The following is a 21,991-nucleotide window of genomic DNA, read 5'->3' on the forward strand; positions in this document are numbered from 1 at the left end:
TGGAGGCATGTGGCATTGACCCTTAATATGTCACATTTAAGCTTAGCTTTGCGTTTACACTACCCTGTAGCATTAACAAAACTATATAAAATATTCATTGGTTTGGTGTGAGAAGGAACCTCTCTGACTCCTCCTCCTCGATATCACAAAGTCACATCACCACCTCAGTGGAACGTGACCTTTTCCCTATAATTGAATCACGTGCTGCCTCTCAAAGTGTGTATTGCTCCCCATCTGCTCTTCATTGTCAAGTGATTGTATAGAGACGCGCTGTCAGCTGTCGGTCTTCCTACTAACACCTGGTTTATGATCTGTTTGTCTTCAGTGAATGGATGTCAAAGCAGTAAGAAGTCCATCCTGCCCACAGAGACCACTGGTGTTGCTCTACGGAAACAGGTAGGCACTCATCCAAAGCGTGCACACCGTTATTACATTCACACACTATAAATCAATAATGCATTCAGAGCTGTTTCATATTGACTTCATTTACGGTGTATGGACATATCACAACAGTCCACTACCACGTCCTGGACCAGGTCACTGCATAGACAGTTTGTGTACCTTTGCCTCCTTGACCTTCTGAACCTAACCATTGTTAATGATGAATGAATGGATCAATCATTATCATTAGTTCATGGGATATAACGGGAATCGCTAATTCAATAGCTGCTGTGGCTCTAGCCCCTTGGCTCTTGGAAATACATCAACGCTCCTCACAAGATTAGTAGTTACAGTAGTTGCATACAGTATTTGTAGTCCTACTAGATGTTGGGCTATGGCTGGATCCTATCTGAAGCTCCTTTCTGAAAAGGATATTTTGGAAATGCATTTTTGACCTCCAGATCCAGATTTTGGCAATCCAGAACCAGATATGATGGTAAATTGCTTTTAATCCTACCTTCTACAGTTAAAACAGGACTCACAGTCTGAATGGTTGTCTATGGTCCAAACTGTCATGCAGATGTGCCTCAAATCAAACAGAATATTCTATGGCCCATGGTCCACCTCTCCTCAGAATTTCACTATGATCTATCGCTAACTGTATGAGCTATCCTGCTAACACACATAAATACGCAACCGCACACTCACACACACACACACAAACCGAGGCAAAAATCCCAATTGCACAATTGCGATACATGATAGGAGTATTCCCATGGCATAAAGCTGACATTCTCTGCACACTGAAGCTAAGGCCACTCCTGTAACAGTAATGAACCTGGGCCAACAGCGATGACATGCCAACCCACGTGACTAATTATGAGTCGGATGAGGGCATGCCGTGTCATTATCGCACAGGAGATGGACAGACAGTTGGGCCATATGGGCAACTGAGATTTGGATTCCGCCTCTTAGAGTTTGTCAGCCTTGTCAGAAAGGAGGCCAGCCAAGACAGTCAGAACTCACACTGGGATCGCTGGGGCCCGGATCACGGAAACCAGGGACTGTGCTGGTCTGCCGCCATGTTCTGCGCTACGAAGGTGAGAGCGATTTGATTCAGGGTGCCTTGTGATGGTGTTGTTGGGCCGTTGCAGGTGGATGTTGTGATAAGGTGTGCGAGTGCAGAGAGCTGCTGCCGCGCTTGTGTTTGTTGCCTCGGGTGGTGAGCTGTCACACTAGAAAGATAACGATGTAGCCGCCTCTCTCTTCCACACCCACGTACACACACTCACACACACACATACACACACAATTGAAGACAAGGCATTGCACAGAAGATGGAAATACACACATTTTAGTTTTTGCTAAATGTTCATGTTGTATAATCTGTCTCTGCTCTTCCTCCTAACCTCTCTGATGTACTGTCTCTGTGTAATCAGTACCGATCTCAAACACGCGCACACACGCAGGCACGCACCCACACACCTCTTTTAACACCACATGATCATGAACACAAACAAGGCTGATTTCCATTGGCTGTTGGTTTCCCCTCCCCACCCCCTCTCCTCTCCCCCTCCTCCAGCCTCTCTCCCAATAGTAATTAGTCTTGTAAAGATCATCATTCAAACATTTGAATGATGATCACACACACACACACACCAGCACCTCCACCTATGCTCCCTCCTCCCTCACTATTTGGTCTCTCAGGGGAGAAACGGGGAGGTGTGGCAAGGATCATGTAAATAAATCCCCCTCCTCCTCTCCTTCTCTCTCTCTCTCTCTCTCCCGCTCTTACTGTTTCTTCTTTCTTTGTCCCATTTGTTCTCCCCCCTCGCATTTTGTGTCTCACATCCTCCCCTTCTGCCTCAGTGTCTGTGTGCATGTGCTGCCTCAGTGGTCTGTCGGCATGGACAGCGGGGAAAGACCCAGAGGTCCCTCACAGGCTCCATCCATCTTCTCCCACCCAGCCTCAAAACTCATCTGACGGCAGCGTGTCCGGGGGCTAGACTCCGTCACACTCCCAGAGCAGCAGCCGATTACCCCCAACCCCCCGCCCCCCCCTCCCTCCTCGACACCCCACCCCCTAACGCTACCACACACACACACACACACACACACACACACACACACACACACACAACCCTGCAACGAGACTCCACTCCACTCACTCTGTAGCTTGGCAGCGCAGGCTGTGAGACTGAAGGAAGCCTCAGTGTGTGTGTGGAGACAGAGAGAGAGAGAGAGAGGCTTTCCCAGAATAGAGGAGCAGGAGGAGGTGAGAGGGATGATGATGGAAGCCAGCTTTGACACTGAGGAGAGTTTTGACGATCCCTCCTGTCTCGCCCCGCAGCCCCCTGGCGCTGTTTCTCCGGCCAAGAGGCAGATCAAAGAGGTCAAGGAGACCAAGATAACCGTGAGTACCCAGCAGCTCCACTGTAATCCTCCTCTCTTACTCTCCTCTGATGCCACCTCCTGCTTCTGTCAGCCGCTCCGGCTCTGTTGTCGCTCTGTCTCCATCCTACCAAAACTGACATTTCCCCACATTTCCATCAACAGTAAATGTTTGTGCGTTTTGTATTGTGGTTGAGTGAAGCTGTGGAGTAGCTTGGGGAACCCCATAGACAACAAATTCAATTCCACATTATTCTCAATGAAGGAGCTGTTAACGAATCCTGCAGCCATTTCCATCCCATCAACTGACTGGCTTTGGTCCATAGTATTGATTAATGCTTCACACGTGCCTGTCAAAGAAGGAATTAGGTTTGTAGGGAGCAGATAAAAGACAGCCAGAGCATTTTCACTACACTGAAATGGTTTAGAGAAGTACAAAGCCTTTGTTGCAGCCTGCAGAATGTTGCTGGTATATTTAGAATCACCATCTTTTGTCTGTCAGATGAAAGAAGTCATCTTTCGCGGGGTTTTCTCATCAAGTTCTTGGTCCTGGATGTCCCCTTTTCCAGCCTTAAATTGGTCTACGGGTGAATCTATGGGGCAGTGCGGGACACAGTACTGCAGTTTGTCCACATGCTGTATTTGGAAAGTGATCACAGGCTTGTGATGAACTCGATCAGTATCTGCAGACACATTCATGCAGATACAGTCACGGCAATCTGTGATTAGATTGTTACACAAGTCGTCAAACACATTTTATAGAGTGCGGTTATTGGCTGGATCTATACAGTTAAGATGCCTGGACAGTGGCTAGGCTTATGTAATCTTGTAGTCTATATTGATGACTGTAGGAGGAGGAGAGATGAGGAGAACGTGTGGTGGTGGTGGTGAAGATGAGTGCTGCGCTGAGAGAAGACAGACAGAGGTGTTTTTGTGTCTCGCAGGGCTGTTTTTGCGCTCGGTGGGCTCGCTGACCTGCTGCAGCCACGGGAGCCGTCAGTCTGGCTATTGTGAAAAACCCACAACCCTCCTGCAAGAGATGCAGCAAGTCCAGTTTCCATGGTGACAAAAGCAATAGCACTGATTAATGGCTGTTGAAAATGGAAAATACTGCCATAGGAGAGACATATTCACTGTGTGTGTGTGTGTGTGTGTGTGTGTGTGTGCGTGTGCGTGTGCGTGTGCGTGCGTGTGTGTGTGTGTGTGTGTGTGTGTGTGTGTGTGTGTGTGCCGCGTGAATGAGATTATTGTCTTTGTCTACCTTTTCATGGCCATTTCAAAGGCTTTCACAGCGCTTAGATCCATTGTTGACAGCTTTGGTTTCACAATTCCAGTAGATTCTCATGTAATGTGGAGCCATAACAGCACTTTATGAGCAGACTGTTTGCTTCTCAAACCAATGTGACAGCAGGAGAAGAGGACATCATGTGCACATCTCTTCCTTTCTTAAAGCGTACAAAAAAGGGCTCTTTTTTTTTTGAATGAGAGGATCATTCATTACAAAATAACTGTGCAGATGAGTCACATACTAAGATTAAATGCGTCCAAGTGATTACATGGATCCAAAGCCATGATTGCATGACGTCAGACCACAAAGGTGTCTTTTTGTTTGCTATGGTGCACCTCCCGTTACACAACCCTGACAGCCCTGCAGTTGTCATGGAGACATGCACATGCATGACTGTTGGCAAAATGGACTCCCACAGGACTCCAAGGCCTGCACATCAGATAGGAGAAGGAGCCATAACCTTGCTTTCACCTTCAAGAGGATGTAAAGTGTGACCAATGCGCAGCGATGTGACTGTCAGACTGAGTGCGTTTGCTTCAGCCCTCAATGTTTTTCACCTTATTAAACATTGATTCAAGTGCTGCTTGACTTGTTGCTATGCTCTGTTCTGTGTAGACACTCGGGGAACAGCATCATCGGGCCTCGTTGGCGGGAGTTGGACGGGTCATTTGGATTGGATTGTGCCAGAGCGGGCGGTCTCATTCAGTCTGAGCTGGTGGGAAATGAATAACAGACAGGAGAAGAGAAGGAAACGTAAAAGCAAGAAGAGAGAGGAAGTCTGTGATTGTTTTGTTACATGCGGTGTAATGGGGGGGTCCTTTTACAGCAAAAGTAATTTGTCGCTTAGCAACAGTGGCAGAGCATCCTACAGTCTCTTTCGCTGTAGCAGAATTCATGTTGTCAGAAATGGGTGTGCATGCGTGCATGCGTGCGTGCGTGCGAGCATGCGTGCGGGCAGGCGTGCGTGCATGCGTGCGTGCGTGCGAGCGTGCGTGCGTGCGAGGGAGAGTAAGTATGAGTGATGAGGAATATTGTGTTTCCCGGTTGTATGTTTGACTGCCAAACCATTACTTTTATGTGTCTCGTGGGCCATTTATTCTTTCACTCTGTCATGATTTTTTTCCCTCTATTCAGCAAAACAAATAGAGAAAGAAATAAAAAAGACCAAAATGTGTGATCAAATGAGCTATTGCCTCCAGCCCCACACACAAAACCCCACGAGAGCCAATGTTTACCGATACTGAGTGAGGACAAAATGTCCCAGTTCACCCCACAAACTGGTGCTGTTGTTTGCTAATAGCCTAATGGGCTTCATGTTGAGCTGAAGTAATGTTCATGGATACTATTCAGCGTATAAGCTTCAACTTTTTTAAGACCTGAACTTCAAACATCCTCACAGCCACCGACTCCTTCAGAAGGATTGATTACACGCTGAGTTTCCCTGTGTCGTGAAGGTAATCTATATTAATATTTTAGTCCTAACCCTGGAGCACCTCGCTAAGCACCCATAAAAGAGAAGTGACTTAGGGAGACAGCCTTTCTTTAGATAAATGGTCTCATTTTCAGCTGGATGTGAGGGGGAGATAAACAACATCCATGATAGATATGGAGCCATTCTAATGGAAAATTTGGTGCCCATGACAATCAGTATGATCTCTGAGGCAGAAAATGAACAAAGTGACTGCTGGGCGTGCAGAGTAAATCATGAGCCACTGTTCATTTAGATTAGAAAGTGTTTCTACAAGTCAATGTCCCTCTGTTGTTTATGCACGTCGCTGCAAAGCCCATGTTTTCCTTCTCTCATACCAGTTTACCTGAATGGCAACTGGCTTCTGTGTGGATTTCGGTGATTACATAAAGAATGAAAGCACACTACTCATCTGTTTCTGACTGTTTGTTGTTTGTTGGAAGCGGTTCAGATCGAGTGGTGCGCTGGCAGCCGAGAGAGAGAGTGGGTCAGTGATGAGTGCTCATGGGCCTTTCAGGTTTGTCATGCAGAATATGTTTGATGGTCAAAGCTGTATCAGATGTAATCTATGAAAAGTACACCCACGTTTCCAGTCTAAGCGCTGAGCCAGGCTGCATCCCAGCATTCTCATGTATACTATCACAGGAGCGTGTTCAATTTCGGTGTTGCTTCTGTTTACGTTGCGACACACAAGACGTGGAAAATCAGAGGAAACTGTGAAATCAACAGCAATGTGTGACCTGCATCTTCCACTACATTTACATTTACAACTGCTCACATGTGGTGCATATTAGATACGCCTTGAACATGCAAATAGCAAAAATGGAATCGGATCAGTCCCATCTTAAACGAAGTCATAATGTTCAGAATCATGTCAACCTATTTTGGAATAAGGAAATACTTAATAGCAGAGGATTATAATTATTAAAACATTAAATCCATTGCGTTGTGGCACCGCTGTTATTATCTCTGAACTGTCAACTGTGCAACTGTGGGAAATTACTCTGACTTTGTGTCCATAATATTACAGCTTTTTGTTGTAAAATATCACCACTTTATTCTCATAATGTATAGCCTTCATCGGCAAAATCTCTCTTTTCAATGACTAACACTAGATCATACTGGCTTCACCGTAGAACTCCAGAGCTATTCTCAGATACATTTTGGGATTTGAATTATCTCACGTATTTATGCTTATCGCTTAAAGATGCTTTGAAAAGCAAATTGCATAATAAGTGTGGTCTCATTTCCCTGAATTCAAACTTTGGATTTCACTCAGAATTGTTCCTTTCAGGTCTAAAAGTTTCCTTCCACTGCCATATGTCACCTGTGTGCAGAGTTGCTCCATGTTCACCGTTTTCCTGATCTTTATAGCGAAAGCAATGAAAGCACAGCGGCACGGTCTTAAACTCTGCAACCCTCTGTGAACAGCTTGTGTGATTGTGGACGGCCATGTCGTTTGTAGCAGCGGTTGCCGTGGCACAGAGCAGAGGGTATCTCGCTGTGCCAGGAGGGAGGGCTTGCAGATGGCCAACATTACATAATTGCAGCCCCAAGAGTAATTGAGGACGCCGTGGACCATGGAGTCTGTATTCAGTCTGAGTGCTGGGTGTGTTTATCTGCAACGCCACATATTCTCATGTGGGTACAGCTGATTTGAGGGAGGTTCACCCACCTCGCCCTCTCCCCCTGAAGGCCCATGGGTCACCTTCTGGATGGCCAACATCACCACGTTCATGTTTACTCACGCCTGACCTTTTGTGCTCCCATCACATCATCCAGACAAACCCCAGGCCCGTAACCTCCCGCTGCAAAAGACAAGACGTCATTCCAACCATTTCCACAGACGCTGCAGCTCATGTCCTCATCTAACGAGCAAAATCACAAATAAACCCTCACAGAGCTGCTCGGCTCCCAGCTCAGCAGCTCTGTTGTTTGTCACTGTTTTTCATTGTGGAGCTCTGTAATTAAACCTTTGTTTCTCATTTTGTGTGTTTCTTCTTTCTTCAGATTAACTGTGTGACTTTTCCTCTACATGGAGAAGGACCGGAGCAGCAGCTCCTCAAGCCCAATGACTGGAGCTACTGCGATTACTTCTGGGTGAGATCTACTGTTTGTATAGTTAAGCCTTTATTAATTCCTCCTTTTATTATGAAAGTAAAACCAGATGATGATGAGGCGATGATCCAGTTGCTTTGTCCTTCACTGAAGCCCAGGATCTGTAACTATAAACAAGGCTCGGGCAGAAGATGTTCAGTCTGAGTACACCGTATTGTTGCCTAATGAGGCAGCTTTTTTGCAGTAATGCCACATTTGTTTCCACTTATTCGAATCAAAAGAAATGTAGGAATATGATGAAGTACCTTGATTCGTCAGGCATTTCATCCACTCCATCAGCCAAAAGCAGAGGTTCCTTGTCCCTCTTTGTTGTTATAGTGTCTACATTTGTCAGTGACATTTCCAGAGAAGAATGCTTTGTGCTGCACTGATGAATGAGATGAAGGAATGAGATCACATACAACACAGTATACGACACTTTTCAGTTCTCATGCTGGTCGTGTCGGTCAGTGGTGTTCAGTTCCAACTCATTTTGAAGAAAAAACAAACCTGAAGACAGATCGATGTTCTTCTGCAAGCTTGAAATGTCTGCAGTTCTTCCTTTATTGGATTTCATAATAGCGGGGGAGTTGGACTCAGATCACAGGTGGAAGGCTGATGGAGAGCAAACACACTGATTGTTTCTGCATCTAAGGTCTTCTAGTGGGTCCTGCAATTTTCATTTCCCCTAAATTCACACACTTCTGTAGATTTTTATCAAAATCCTTGAGCTTGTATAATTGAATGAAAACCAATTCCCATTCCTTCCCTCTTATTGCCGTTTGCTCCTTGTTTGCAGTCGGTCATGCCAAGTTGCTTGTGCTGGTTTGTAAGTTCGCCGGCCTACAGCTCAAACCTGCTTTGCGAAATCCAACCCTGGTCCAACTGGTAACACACATTGGCCCTGTCAAACACACAAGTCCTGCTAGAATTTTTATTCACAGAGAAAACACAAAATACACATCTTTGATTGACGCCAGTACGCTGACGCACGCCATCCTCGACATGCAGCTGTGACTCACACAGTCACGTATATGCTTTCTGACTCAGTCTCGCCAACCCCTACACACTCAAGCGTAAACAACAAAGAGGCGGTGCTGGACATTCTGTCCACCAACGTATACGTGTGATTCTATAAGTCAGTTGGTGTGACCGAATGATGCTCTTCTCTCCCTCAGACCGACAAGAGAGACCCCCAGGGGACCACCTCCGTGGCGGGCTTTGAGGTTCTCCTGCAGAAGCAGCTGAAGGGCAAACAGATGCAGAAGGAGATGTCTGAATTTATTCATGAGAGGTAAATGTTTGAATTAAAAAAAATTACAACTGCTGTCTAGAACATTTTTGTAGAAATTGCATTTTATCTTGGTCTGATCCCTACATTGAGCGCTCTGTAGTCAGCGCCATGTCTGTGTAGCACCTCCTACTGATGGAATCTGATTTGGAGAAAACCATTCAGTCCTCCATAAATCCAAACATTTACCAGAAAGGGAATCGCCTCCTCCATTGTCTCAGTCACGTCATACTCTTTAGGTGGGAGGAGTTGTGGAGGCAGGTAGGAAGGAGGAGGACAGGCTGGATCAAATTCCACCCACTCCACAGTCTCAGATTGTTAGGCTGACTGCTGTAGGTTTTAACAACTCACAGATTCCCTCTGTTATGTGGCTGCTAATTGAATCCGGACCAGGTTTTCAAAAGCATCATGAATACTAAGGAATTCACTTGAAAGTTTTACATCCGATCCCACGTCTCTCTATATAATTAACTCCAACTAATCTGACAAAGAGTCTATTCATGTCTCTGGTCCTGGGAAGTTAATGATTCTCCTTGCAAGTTTGATTGGAGAGGCTTCAGTCTCCCTAATCCTTCAAGTAGTTTCCCCTTCAGTCCTGACCTTTCTGTGTTGTTTCCCTGAGTTGCTTGGTGCCTGAATATCTGAGCATTAAGTCCAAAGAATGGGGCTTGTGACCTTCTTTAGGTGACAGATTTACTCAGGTGTGGATGGTAAATGTGAAATCAGCCACGGGTGTGAATGTCAGAAAGGGCACAAACATGGCTGACCGCTGTGAACGGCCCTCAGGGAGAGTGTGAGCAAATCTCAAATTTTACTCTCTAAAGTGAAGATGGAAATGAGGATTGCTGCTCCAGAAACAGGCTGTTCTGTAAAAATACTGAATGTGTCAGAAGTGCAGCAGGGTTACAGATGTGCACGGGTCATGGGTGAGTGTGACATTTTCCATTCCAGCAAAGTGTACTTGAAGTGTCTGTCATACTTCAGTGCATTGGTGAATTTGTCTAACTTGAAGCATTTCCTCCTTTGCTAAATCAGATTTCCTCGCTCCCTTGAGCCAGGCAGCTGAGGGTCTTGCATTGATCTCTCTCTTTTGCAGGATAAAGATCGAGGAGGAATACGCCAAGAACCTCTCCAAGCTGTCCCTGAGCCCTCTGGCAGCACAGGAGGAAGGGTGAGCGCAGTGTGGTTTTGCACAGCGTGCATCTTTGGCTCGCAATCAATCCGCCCATTTCAATTTACCAGCACTACTTTTTCGCATTTTGTCTTAATGTGTTGGATGCACCTTCAAAGATAGCTGCTCTCAGCACAGACAGACTGGCCTCGGCTCACAGATCAGTAGATTGTATTTCTATAATTGTGCATGTTGTTGTTGTTTTTTGCCATCAAAATAGAATGAGAAAGGAATAGGATTAAAGCAGGGGGTGGGAATTGATTTTAAGTGATTTAACTGTTGGTAAAGATGCCTGAAGGCATAAGAGCAAAGAAGAGTAGTTTGTACTATGGAATAAAGATGTAACAAAATCCAGATATAGTGTTCTGATATGAATAGATTAAGCATTTTAAATAGAAAGGCGATATGTTTGATTTCATTTCACATTTTTAGAACCTCAACAACAGTAATTTCAGGTAGAAACCTTTATTAAGGAGTAAACACACATTTAGCAGGGTAACTGTTCCTCCTTTTGTATTGAATAAGGGCACTAGCATCTATGCAGAGACAAAGTTTGACTCCATTAAATCCATTTTCTGGATCTTGTGGAGCTTTTTTCATTCAGCATGTGAAAACAGCTGCATGAAGGCTTTTTGAGGCTTTAGACGGAGATGCGCTAAGTCAGGGAAACAGTTACTGTACTTCCTTTTGGGCTAAAGACCACAAATCCAAGCTGTCAGGTGCACTGCAATTCTGTAAAAACTTCAAGGGCAGAGATTCAGTACCAGCAATTGTTCAGTGCCAAGGTGAAGTAACCGTGACAATGTCAGGTCAGTTTCAGGTTAGTTTCCCTGACAACAAAAATAGAAACCAATGTTTTTTGCTTCACACCTCAACTGTATAAAAGCTTTTTACTTGAAATATTCCTCTAACTTAAACAGATTTAAACCAGATATGATGTGTTTTCCAGGACCCTTGGAGAAGCCTGGACTCGGCTGAAGAAGAGTCTCCACGATGAGGCTGAGGTGCATCTGAAGTTCTCCAACAAGGTAAAGATTGTTAACGAAGTAATGGGTTATTGTTATTAACTGTGAATTCAAAGACTTCAGCAGAAAAGTGACAGGAAGTATGGTTCTAGTAACATTTATAGTTTTCAACAGGTCATTCGTAATCTTGACATGTTGGACTCCAACATGTTGGAGTATTTGTCTTCCCCTGGATGCTGCGTTGATTAAAGACGCCGTGAGTTTTTCTGCACCTTGGGGTCAAGTGTTTAATGTTCTGAATCGATGAGTAAGTAATGATGTTTGCTCTGGCTGCATTCAGGGGTGGCAGCGTGTGTTTACCTCAACCTTGATGGTGTCGACCGAAGAAAATGACCCGTCAGCGGTCTAATTACCAGCAATGCAGAAACCATATAGTGGCCTAAAGTGAGGCGCACGCTGCCTCTGAGCTTTTCATAGCCCTCTGTTGTCTTATTAATTAGCTCTGACGTTCTGACAAGCGTTCACCTAGGGCGATGCAGGCTTTTCCCTGCTCCACTAACACTCTGACACATGCCTTATTATGAAAGCGGTGGTAAATTGTAATGTTTGGTTAGCTGGAGAATGAGAGTCTTATCAAGTCTACTGGGTTTGTTTTGTTTGAGGCTTGTTTTTTTGATTTATTTTTCAGTGAAATACATTTCAGACCAGTTCGCTCGCTTTCGATTACAATTCAATGTGCAGGACCGGCTTAACTGACAAGCAATTAAAAAGCTTTTGTAGGTGCATTTTGTAAGAATATTTTAAAAGGGAATTTGCTTTTCATTACATTCGTTTCATACCTTTGGGATTCCTGTACATTTCTAAAACATTTATTGGACTTTCTGTCATCTCTATTAGAAATGTGTTTGGTTCATATTGGACTTTATTATTTGACAGTTTTATTATAAATACAATGTGTAGTCATTTGTTTTATACAATGGATCTTACTTTGAAAAGGAAATGCACTTGTGGAATATGCAATTCTGGAACATTTACCAACACAGGTCTTGTCTGCTAAAAATCACTTTTAAGGGGTCATATTGTGTTTTGTGTTATTCTTCCCTCTGAATGAAAGTTTAAGTGTGTAATAGATTTGAATTGATATGCCTACACTCATGGTTAAACACACCCTCAAAGCACAGGGCTAATGAATGGCTGTTCAGGCCTGTTCAGAGGGTTTCTTAAAAGAGACAGTACCTTAAATACCATTTTCACTCCATGTGCACAGGAGTATTGCAAAAAGGGAGCGCAGGCACATATAGACCCCCAAATAGAAGTATGTACCCCCTGCAAACCCATAAAATAACAGTTAACTATAAATTATTAGTTTTTTTACACATATTAATAGTTCCATGAAGCTGTTGCTAAGCAGCAGAAAGAATGTGCACATACGTGTGTGTGTCTGGGTGGAGATTTCCTGTAGATGAAATGCGCCTACACTTGGTGCCGTCATGGGCTGAACAGATTGCAATCCGATCTGCCCAATCAGTCCAGGACGCACTGAGTGACTAAGTGTAAAATGTCCTTCGAAGACCAACTGCTGAATGACGCGTCTCACTCTCCACAGCTCCACACTGAGGTAGAGAAGCCCTTACTAACGTTCAGGGCCGACAACTTCAAGAAGGACCTGAAAAAGTACGACCACCACATCGCAGACCTCAGGAAGCAGCTGGCCAGTCGCTACGCAAGTGTGGAGAAGGTAACACACACACTCACACACACACATTGATAAATCTGTCTTTATGCAAAATGGAATCCATCTTTCCATCAATATCCCACCTTCTGCAGCTTCCCACCTGCTAAATCACTGTCTTAGCATATTTCTGCTGATCTGGCTGCGTCTCATTTTGAGTTTTATTTGGGAGGCTTGCTGGTGAAGTCATGGTGAGCGGCAGCAGTGCTGAGTCTGCACTCGTGGAAATGAAACAAGTGAAGGATGAAATGGAAGCAGGTCCCTTCGCGTTATCTCTTATTCCAAATACGGCCTCCCGTCACCCTCCTCTTCCTCAGTATGTCAACTTTACCCCTCAGCTGAACGCAAAGACAGAGAGGCTTTGGATGCAATTTCTCAAATCTGCAGTGTTAAGAATAGTTCTATTGTGGATATGTTATTATAAATAAGCAAACAACTGATAAATACATACAGCTTATATAGTTTTATGGTTTCATGTCACCCAGTGGTTTGCAAGTGTATGAGTGTTTATTGCTCTTCCTCTTCTTAATTCACCAACGCTTACTTACAGCTGCAAGATGCACATATTGTATGCAATTAAAACATTGTGTGAATTATTTATAGCTATTATATAGTCACAGTCTGCATCAATATTAATGTTTGTTTGTCTTATTAACTGTGGGTTTATGCTAATCGAAACCATTTCATTCCCTATTTACCCACTGATAATGAAGTTAATCCATCAATGAAGATCAGAGAACTCTAACCTCTATTTCTGTTCCACAACTTGAAACCATCCTATAGGTGGTAGTTTAGAATGCCTCAGTCTTCTTATGGGCTTAAATATCAATGTAACTGTACGTTCACCATTCAAACACGATCACACTGTGACCTTGGAGAGTCGGCTCAATAGAGAGGAAAAGGAAAAGATTCAGTTACATGGATTAAGTAGAGATTAAAGGATGAAACCGGGATTGGAACATGAATGTCAGTTACCAACAGGAAAAGGCTGTAATGACTCTTGTTATTAATGTAGGTACAGTAAATCTAAGGATTATGCTGAGTGACTCATTGTTTCTTCATTCATACGTCCCACTCTGCTGTATGTGTGTGTGTGTGTGTAGTCCCGTAAAGCCCTAGCAGACAGGCAGAAGGATCTGGAGGTGAAAACCCAGCAGCTGGAGATTAAACTCAGCAACAAGACGGAGGAGGACATAAAGAAGGCACGGCGGAAATCCACACAAGCAGGTGAGAGGTCGTGGATTCAGCTTTAAAACAAGTGCACATTCCCACTGAGCGCCTGTGGATGCATTTCAGTCATACTGAAACATCACAGAAATCTAAAAAGCATTAATATGGAGCTGCTCCCCCTTCACCCACAGCCACCCACCAGGGAGTACATAGTGCACAGTACATAGTCCATGTTCTCTGTAGCAGAGAAGTGCATGCAGAAGGGAAATGGTCTTTCTGTTTGCCGTGACATGATATGTGTTGTTATTATGCGAATATTCCCCTTTAGGGTTTCATCATTAGTATGAATATAAGATAAGTGAGACATATTACTTGTGATACATACTGTTTGACATTTTAATGTTGTAATTGCTCTCGCATGCAGTTCTGCAAATGCAGTACAGGAAGTTCTCTCTCTCTCTCTGTCTCTGTCTCTCTCTGTGCCACTGGGTAGATTAGTCACAGTCCACTGCATGAATCAATAAAGCTCATAAGAAACAGCTGAATGATGTCACCCTTGTATAGGTGATCACCCATGCTTCCTAAAGGTTGGAGCAAATGTCGTTCCAGCTCGCTGCACACGCTGTCATGGACACAGACGTGTTTTAACTACACGGACTGAATTTTCATAGGTTACCCTCTGATTTGACTCTGTGTGTCAGGATAGAACAGAGATGCAATATCCCACAGCTTTAGTCTGAATGTTGAAAGAAAATATTACCCATTTTCATTCCAGAGATGGAAATAATACATAAATAATAAAGACCTCAGATATAGATTTCTATTTCCATATATTTTATTCTGACTAATGTATTTCTTCACTTTAATGGTAAAATCTGGGATCCAATTTTCATGAAACTTCAAAAGAATTAAGGATTGGAAGTAGATGTACTCAGGAGAACGTCTCTGATGTACACAGAGAAATGATTTGTGAGCGCCCTCTGCTGACTATTAAGGATTTAGCTTCATATGTGCCACTGCTTATGCAACCAATGAGATTACACACAATTGGACAAAAAATTGTATTTGGTGAGACAATGATCAGTTTTTCCCTGTGGTGATAGATCAGTGAATACAGCTTGGTTGACCTCCTGACCTTCCTTTCTTCTTTCTTTCTGCATTCTTCAGGGGACGACCTGATGCGCTGTGTGGATCTTTACAACCAAACCCAGTGCAAGTGGTTTGAGGAAATGGTCACTTCAAGCATGGTAATACTTTGTCATTGGAGTGGAAATACTGCAATACTTCAAACGACTTCTTTTGACTTTTGTCTTTGTGATATTTCAGGAGCTGGAGAAACTGGAGGTTGACCGGATTGAGTGGATCCAGCAGCATTTACGCCAGTACACCACTCTGCGGCATGAAACTGACATGTTCAACCAGAGTGTGAGTTTACTGCTGATATGCTGAGCTTCATGCCTGTGTTTCTGTTTTGGAGATGAGATATTTACAGGCAGCCACATAAACTGGAGTGTGTTTTTAGTGGGCAATAAATCCGCTCCAGCTCATTTTATCCTCATTTCCCCTTATACAGAAGTGAAGTTAGTGACCTGGTTTCTCCTGACATAAATCTTTATGACCTAAATTCCTACCTCAAAGTAAGCACAGTGAAACGCATGTGGAAGTAGGTTATACGAGGATATAAGCTAGTGGAGAACACGTAGAAACAAGTAAATGTTCCTCGTTTCCTCATGAAATTAGTTTGAACATTTGTAGAATATTTAATCTTGGTAAACGATATGTTTCCCATAATGTTCCATGGAAAGTTCTGAAAACCTGCTGTATTGTTTTAAAAAACAGGAACATCTGACCTGTAGTTCTGTTAAGGTTTCATCATTCAACGTTCTTGAAAATACATGTCCACTCCATTTCTTTCATTTGTCTTCTGTGTGACATGGTGAGACGATTGGATGAATTGTAAAAAGTGCCATTGTTTTATTCTGTCCGTATTTGTAGACGGTGGAGCCGGTCGACCAGCTGCTCCAGACCGTGGATCCAGCCAAAGACAGAGAGCTGTGGGTGAAGGAGAATAAAACCGGAGAGGTTCGCCCTGTTGATATGAGCTTATAGACCCACCTGACGTGGCTTCAGCCCCTCTGTCTTCAGTATTACAACACATCCACAGTGGCGGAGTCTCAGATGACTTCCAATAACACTGGTACAAGGACGGTGCATGTTCAGGCGACTGAGCTGTCTGTTCATCCTCTCTGACACAAATAACAGGAGCAAAGATTCATACTTATTGCAGTTTGAGTCAAGGAAACAGTCATGGATCATAAAACTACCAGCATGTTCCTTCTAAATTTTAGTCATAATATCGTCTACATTAGCTTCTTGAATGCCATTTATCATATTCAGCTGTGTACCTGTTGTAAAGTGGAGAGTATTAAAAATGTATTTTGACTTGTTTAGTTTAGCTTCTATCAAAACCTTTCCTGTTTGGGCAAAAAGTCTGATAATACCTTTATTTTAGATACAGATATTGAAGCATACTGACATATCTTGGAATGAATATGATATATTTTCATATTTTGCTGGTTCAGTTAAGTGGAAATGCATGTTTTGAATATCTTGCTTTTATTGTAAATGGAGAGCTGCACATTTTGTGGAACTACGATGGTTGTTTTGAGTATGTGCAAGACTTAAATTCTAGTTAAATACTTAACACAAGGTACTCTGCTATGTTGTCAGTAACATTCTGTGAGCTTTCTCACAAAACATAGGAATTAATGTACGGCGTTGTTATCCAGTAACCTCAACTGATTAAATACACAAACATACAGGATTCAGACGGTGAATTCGGTCCCAGCATGTGGTGGATCGGATTCAGGCCAGGGTTTATTTTGGATCAGTCCCGAGGAAAAAGGTGGTCCATGTTACACTGAAACACCTTTTAGTGCCTAACGGTTATATACCTGGAATGTTCTTGATATACTGTATTCTATTCTGCATCAGTGTACATTTGTACATACAAGCTAGATGTATTTTGCCGTCAAATGTTTAACAGGCCTCAGTCTTTGGCCCGATGAGGTGTTTGTACTGTACAATGTTGTTTGTTTTATTTTTGGTAAATGTACAGAGAATATCTTTATGGTGATGTTTGGTAATGGAGTGATATGCAGCAGAAAGCAGAATTTGCTCTAAATTATGTAACGATGACATGCATATTGTTTGGAAAAAAAACAAGAAATTGGAGTGGTTTTGTGGTTGTTGCAGTACAAGTAACAGATTGTCTTTCACCATTGATTTGGATCAATCTGACAAGCACGTTGAGCAAACGCCAACTGAAAACTCCTACTCGCACAAAGAAAATAGACATTTTAACTGCATGTACAGTAAGTGTCTGTGTTTACATGTACGTGTGCGTTTACGTCTGTCTCTGTCTCTACATTTTTGTTGCAGTTTGTGTGTTCTGGATCTAATAGGATAATCACCTTTCTGTGACCATTGTTTTCAATTTCAAAATAACCTATCTGATAGAAGTCATAATCCTTGTGCATCTTGTAGTCTTAAAAAAAAGGAAGGATTCAATGTTTACCTGCTTAACCATCGACACATTGGCAGTGAGTAATGTGCAATCATATTTACTATTTACTATTACTTATGTTTTGCATTCAGTAAAGAAAAGTCACCTTTATTTGAATCAGATCTGAGGGATTCAGTATGTTTAGATTTGCTTTGATGCTTAACCCAAAGTACAACAGCGCAGGTTTAAATAGCATATCTGTTGTAAGTTTATCAGTGTGTCAATGTCGTGCACTAAATGTGACAAGTTATTATGTTCCAACTAAATGTTCTTGACAAGGATCAGAAATTTCATGATGCCGTAAATGAGTTAACTGCCTGACTGTGACAAATATTTTCCATTATGTGCATTGAATCAAATGTTTCCGCTGTTTTAGGAATGTTTAATCATAGGTGACCAATGTCCAGACAGTGTACTGTGGAATGCAGTGTCCAAAATAAATCAAAACTCCTTAAAAATGAAATATTGTACATATTGTCTTTAATGGTTTTTCACATTTGAATTGGGACAGAGGAGAACCTTTACGTATTAGCTGAACCTTCTTTGTGATTATGTGACACTTTTGGCTTTAAATGTTGCTTATAGATGTGGAGGAAGTACTGCTAAGATGTCGCTGAGTAAGAATATAGATATCTCATTATCAATCATGTTGTTAAAAGTAACATTTACTTATGTACTTACTTAAATAATTGAGGAAAAGTCACTACGCATCTGATTTTACATCAATATCAAAAGTATTTGAATGTAAGTTAATGTATTTATTGAAAATTAAAGTAGATGCTATAGCTAACTGTTTGCTACTTCAAAAGCCATTCGTTAGCAAATTAAATAAATTAATATTCAAAGCTAAAATTTGCTACAAATGTCAGGTTAGCTGCTAATGTCATCTCAATTATTCTCCTTCTCTCTTGTCCCTTGTTTTTACACACACGACTCACAAACAATGACTTCCTCAACAGCTTTTAGTCCCAATCTTTATTTTATTTGAGCATATATATTACTTCCAACCACAAAGACTGAGGCGATTGTTTGTTTCAACTGACCTTCAGCTCTTAGCAGGATTAGCTGATGCACGCGGATTGTTAACTTGAGCCTAATTCCCTTCATAAGGAGCTCTTGTCCCGACTTTACAGCTATTATATTAATGAGGGAACCAGACTGTGAAAAACACGGTGGAACCCGAACAGGATAAGAAAGTCAATCGGACCATCTGGAAAAGTCTGGCAGGCAAGCATGACGGGTGGGGTCTGGTTTGTCATGTTTCAAGTGCTAGAAACATGAGCGGACATCAATTCAGAGATGAAAAGGTCTGGAATGATGTCACCGTGCGTTCAACATAGATCCAGAATGTCTCAGGTCATCTCCTACTGGGTGTACAAAAGCACTCCTGGACCGAAAACCAACTATTTCCATGTTTTGCAGTCAATAAATGTGATCATATTACTGTTTCCTCAGACACAGAGACAAAAAACAACACTGCTTGTTGTGACCAGAAAAATACCCAAAAAAGAAAAGAGAACAGTCTTGAAACAAAGAGGAAGAATTTGTTTCATCCCAGACGTTAATTCTTCTTCTCTTTCAGCTTGTCCTTAATTTTCTGAGGTTCGTCGTATTGAATCAACCGCAGGATGTCCTTGTTGTCCATTACGCCCTGAATGAATTCACCTTCAGCGATTTTATCTGTGAATAGACAAAACATTGTGTGAGTACAGGATATAAAAATTACGAAAAAACTCCTAAAGATGTTAATTTCCGTTTAGATTTCCATCCTATTCACCATTTTCCTGCTTTCCAAAGAATTCCCAGATTTTTTCTGCTCTCTTCTCCGGTGTGTTTTCATCTTCAGGGAGATTATTTTGGTCATCAGCAGGAATCATGTTGAATATCGACTGTGAGAAAATCATTTTAAAACACTGCTTAAATTGTACTATGAATATTGGCGTGACATTTACGTAATGTATACATTATTGTTCTATCTTATATTTTATGATTGATGAACAATTTCTCTAAATTGTACAAACAACAGTATACACCTTCAACTGATCCCAAAAAATTACAACATTTACAAGAATTTGAAGCTATTTAAGATTCAATTCAATAGAATTAATGGAATTAGGACCAGAATCCTGAAAGATGAAGATATATAATGATAAATACCTTAACAATCTCTAGGATTTCATTTTTGCTGATGGTTCCATTCCCGTCCACATCATACAGGGCAAAGGCCCATTCCAGCTTCTGCAGGGTCTTGCCACCGGAGGTCAAGTGCAAAGCAACAATATACTCCTTAAAATCCAATGTTCCATCTGCGTTGGTGTCGAAGCTCCTGAACACGTGGCGGGCGTACGCTGTGGGGTCTGCATTGGGGAAGAAGCTGGCATAGATACCCTCAAACTGTTCCTTGCTAATGTTCCCAGTGGGACACTCCTTCAGAAAGGACAGGTACCAGGTACACAGCTCAGCCTCTGAGTATTTGGTGTTGGACTTCAGTTCTTCCAGGAGTTCCTTTGACAGTGCACTGCTCTTTGTATTCCCCATGCTGTAAACTTGCACTGGCAAAGGAAATAAGGTTCCTTTTCCCCTCTTAAATTTAATCTAATTTATCCGTACAGCTGTATTGTTTTGCTCTTCTCTTTTGCCTCGTTGTCCCTCTGCTGTTTTGGGTTTGGGGTCAAGACCTCTTTGTCTCTTCTCTGGTTTACTGTGTCTTACTTTCACAGCAGCTCCTCAAGGTACTCAGCAGGATTATGGTTTTCACTACCTAAATCCTTGCAGCCTGTCCAGATTAAGAGGATAACCACGTAACGCTATTATGACATTGAAACTGTTACTACTAACAACAATAAATAGCTAAACAAAGATAACCTGTTGTGGAGTTATGGATGAAGAAGAACATAAACTTGCCTGAACTGAGTTTATCCAGATTCTTCTATCCAGTGATGCACAGTATATACTTGTGTTTAAAGGTTTTTTTTTTAAATCTAGATTGTTGCACTACTGTAATGTGTCACACACCTAAATCTCGATCCCTTGTGTTCACTCAGAACCTGCCATTCCTCACCTGTCCCGTTGATGTCACCCCTGAGTTTACCACACACCTGCTTCTCGTTCCACCATCAGCTTTGTATATCCCCTGACTTACAGTGACATAGGAAGACAAAAACATGAGACAGCACTGTGGACGCTCAGGTTTGTTGTGGTGCTCCTCTACAGTGGGATAGGATTATCTGTGTCTGTAATAATCTCAAACCAGATTATAAAACCCATCTGCTGCAGAGGCACCAAAGCTACAGTGGAGTGGAGGTAATTCAAGTATTGGGGTGTATGTGTTGTGTGTAATGGCTGTTTGTTTTATATTAATTAGCACCTCCCAAAAACCCTAAAATCTTTTACTGGTGATGCAAGATTGTGGATTTTGACGTCAACTAACAAGACAACCATCAAAAAAGCACTGATTACAGGATGGTTACTGACATGTTGTGCAACTCCTGCTGGGGTTGCACAACATGTCAGTAGGTGTGAGCAATGGGCCCCTGCTCACACAGTTTGTCATGCTTACCTTCATTCTCAGGAGACTGATTACATCCATGTGCTTAGCATTCACACTTTCCTTCCATAAACATACTTTGCTGCCCTGCTCATTTTTCAGGCAGAGTTAAACAGACAAACATTTCTGATTAATGAATTCAATGTCCAGCCTCCAAACATCCGTCGTGTCCTGCACATAGGAATCTGTCTTCATTCTGGTGATTTATCCCACGTCAGCCATCGTGTAGAGATGAACAGATGCATGGCCAGGCATTATGGAAGGATTTTTATATGAGACTGTGCACAATATGTCACGGGTTATCAACTATGAAGCATGTATTTGGTCTTGCGTCTGTCGTTGCATTTATTTAAGATGTGTTGAGAGATGAAATGCAGGAGGAGAAAAATAATCAGGGACATGCCAAAAGGATAATTGTGCTTTGGATTATAAACTAAACTTGTATCAATCTGTCTTCATTAATATGCTGAATGGAAGTCTGGTATGTAATTTGCTATGTGTAATGGATAATATGGGAGTCAAAGACTTGTTGGAGTGGAGGAAGGGGTCAGAAAAGCAGCAGAGGGTGAAAAGTAAGAGTCTGCATAGTCAGTGGAGTGCTGGGATCATACTGTTGTAATGGAAGAGAGGAGAATGAATCTTCTAATCAGCAGACTGGAAGGATGTCGAGAACTCTCCCATATACAACAAGATGATGAAGATCTGATGTACACAGTGGCTGCAGATCATGAGGCTAGAGTGAAGCCATCAGGCCCATCTGGCACTCGCCCTCATCCTTGTGCTGTTTGCTTTTGCCGTATCAGCAGTGACCACCAGCTACTGGTGCAAGGGGACCAGGAAGGTGGTAAACCTCTCTGCACAGGACTACCAGCCAAGGTTAAACAGTGGTTGTGCATCTGCTTCAACAGCTCCAACCTCAACTTCC

General features: G+C 42.5%; 2 protein-coding genes across 2 annotated transcripts; one reads left to right on the forward strand and one right to left on the reverse strand.

Moving 5' to 3' along the window:
• Nucleotides 1-2,566: 2,566 nt before the first annotated feature.
• Nucleotides 2,567-16,494, forward strand: gas7a (growth arrest-specific 7a). The gene is made up of 10 exons (XM_076143053.1): nucleotides 2,567-2,794; nucleotides 7,539-7,628; nucleotides 8,804-8,919; nucleotides 10,013-10,087; nucleotides 11,037-11,115; nucleotides 12,659-12,790; nucleotides 13,888-14,011; nucleotides 15,122-15,201; nucleotides 15,281-15,379; nucleotides 15,950-16,494. The coding sequence occupies exons 1-10, from the start codon at nucleotides 2,666-2,668 to the stop codon at nucleotides 16,061-16,063; spliced, it is 1,038 nt and encodes a 345-aa protein (XP_075999168.1). The 5' UTR covers nucleotides 2,567-2,665; the 3' UTR covers nucleotides 16,064-16,494.
• A 2,586-nt stretch (nucleotides 16,495-19,080) lies between these two features.
• On the reverse strand, nucleotides 19,081-20,057 carry rcvrna (recoverin a). Its single transcript, XM_076143136.1, has 3 exons — nucleotides 19,677-20,057; nucleotides 19,297-19,408; nucleotides 19,081-19,199 (listed from the first exon to the last, which is right to left on the reverse strand). Exons 1-3 carry the CDS (start codon nucleotides 20,055-20,057, stop codon nucleotides 19,081-19,083), a joined length of 612 nt encoding a protein of 203 aa, XP_075999251.1.
• Between the last annotated feature and the right edge of the window lie 1,934 nt (nucleotides 20,058-21,991).

Source organism: Genypterus blacodes, unplaced genomic scaffold (genome assembly GCF_046128005.1).
Source record: "Genypterus blacodes isolate CSIRO-AG114 ecotype Tasmania unplaced genomic scaffold, CSIRO-AGI_Gbla_v1 ptg000022l_1, whole genome shotgun sequence".
Taxonomy (NCBI): domain Eukaryota; kingdom Metazoa; phylum Chordata; class Actinopteri; order Ophidiiformes; family Ophidiidae; genus Genypterus; species Genypterus blacodes.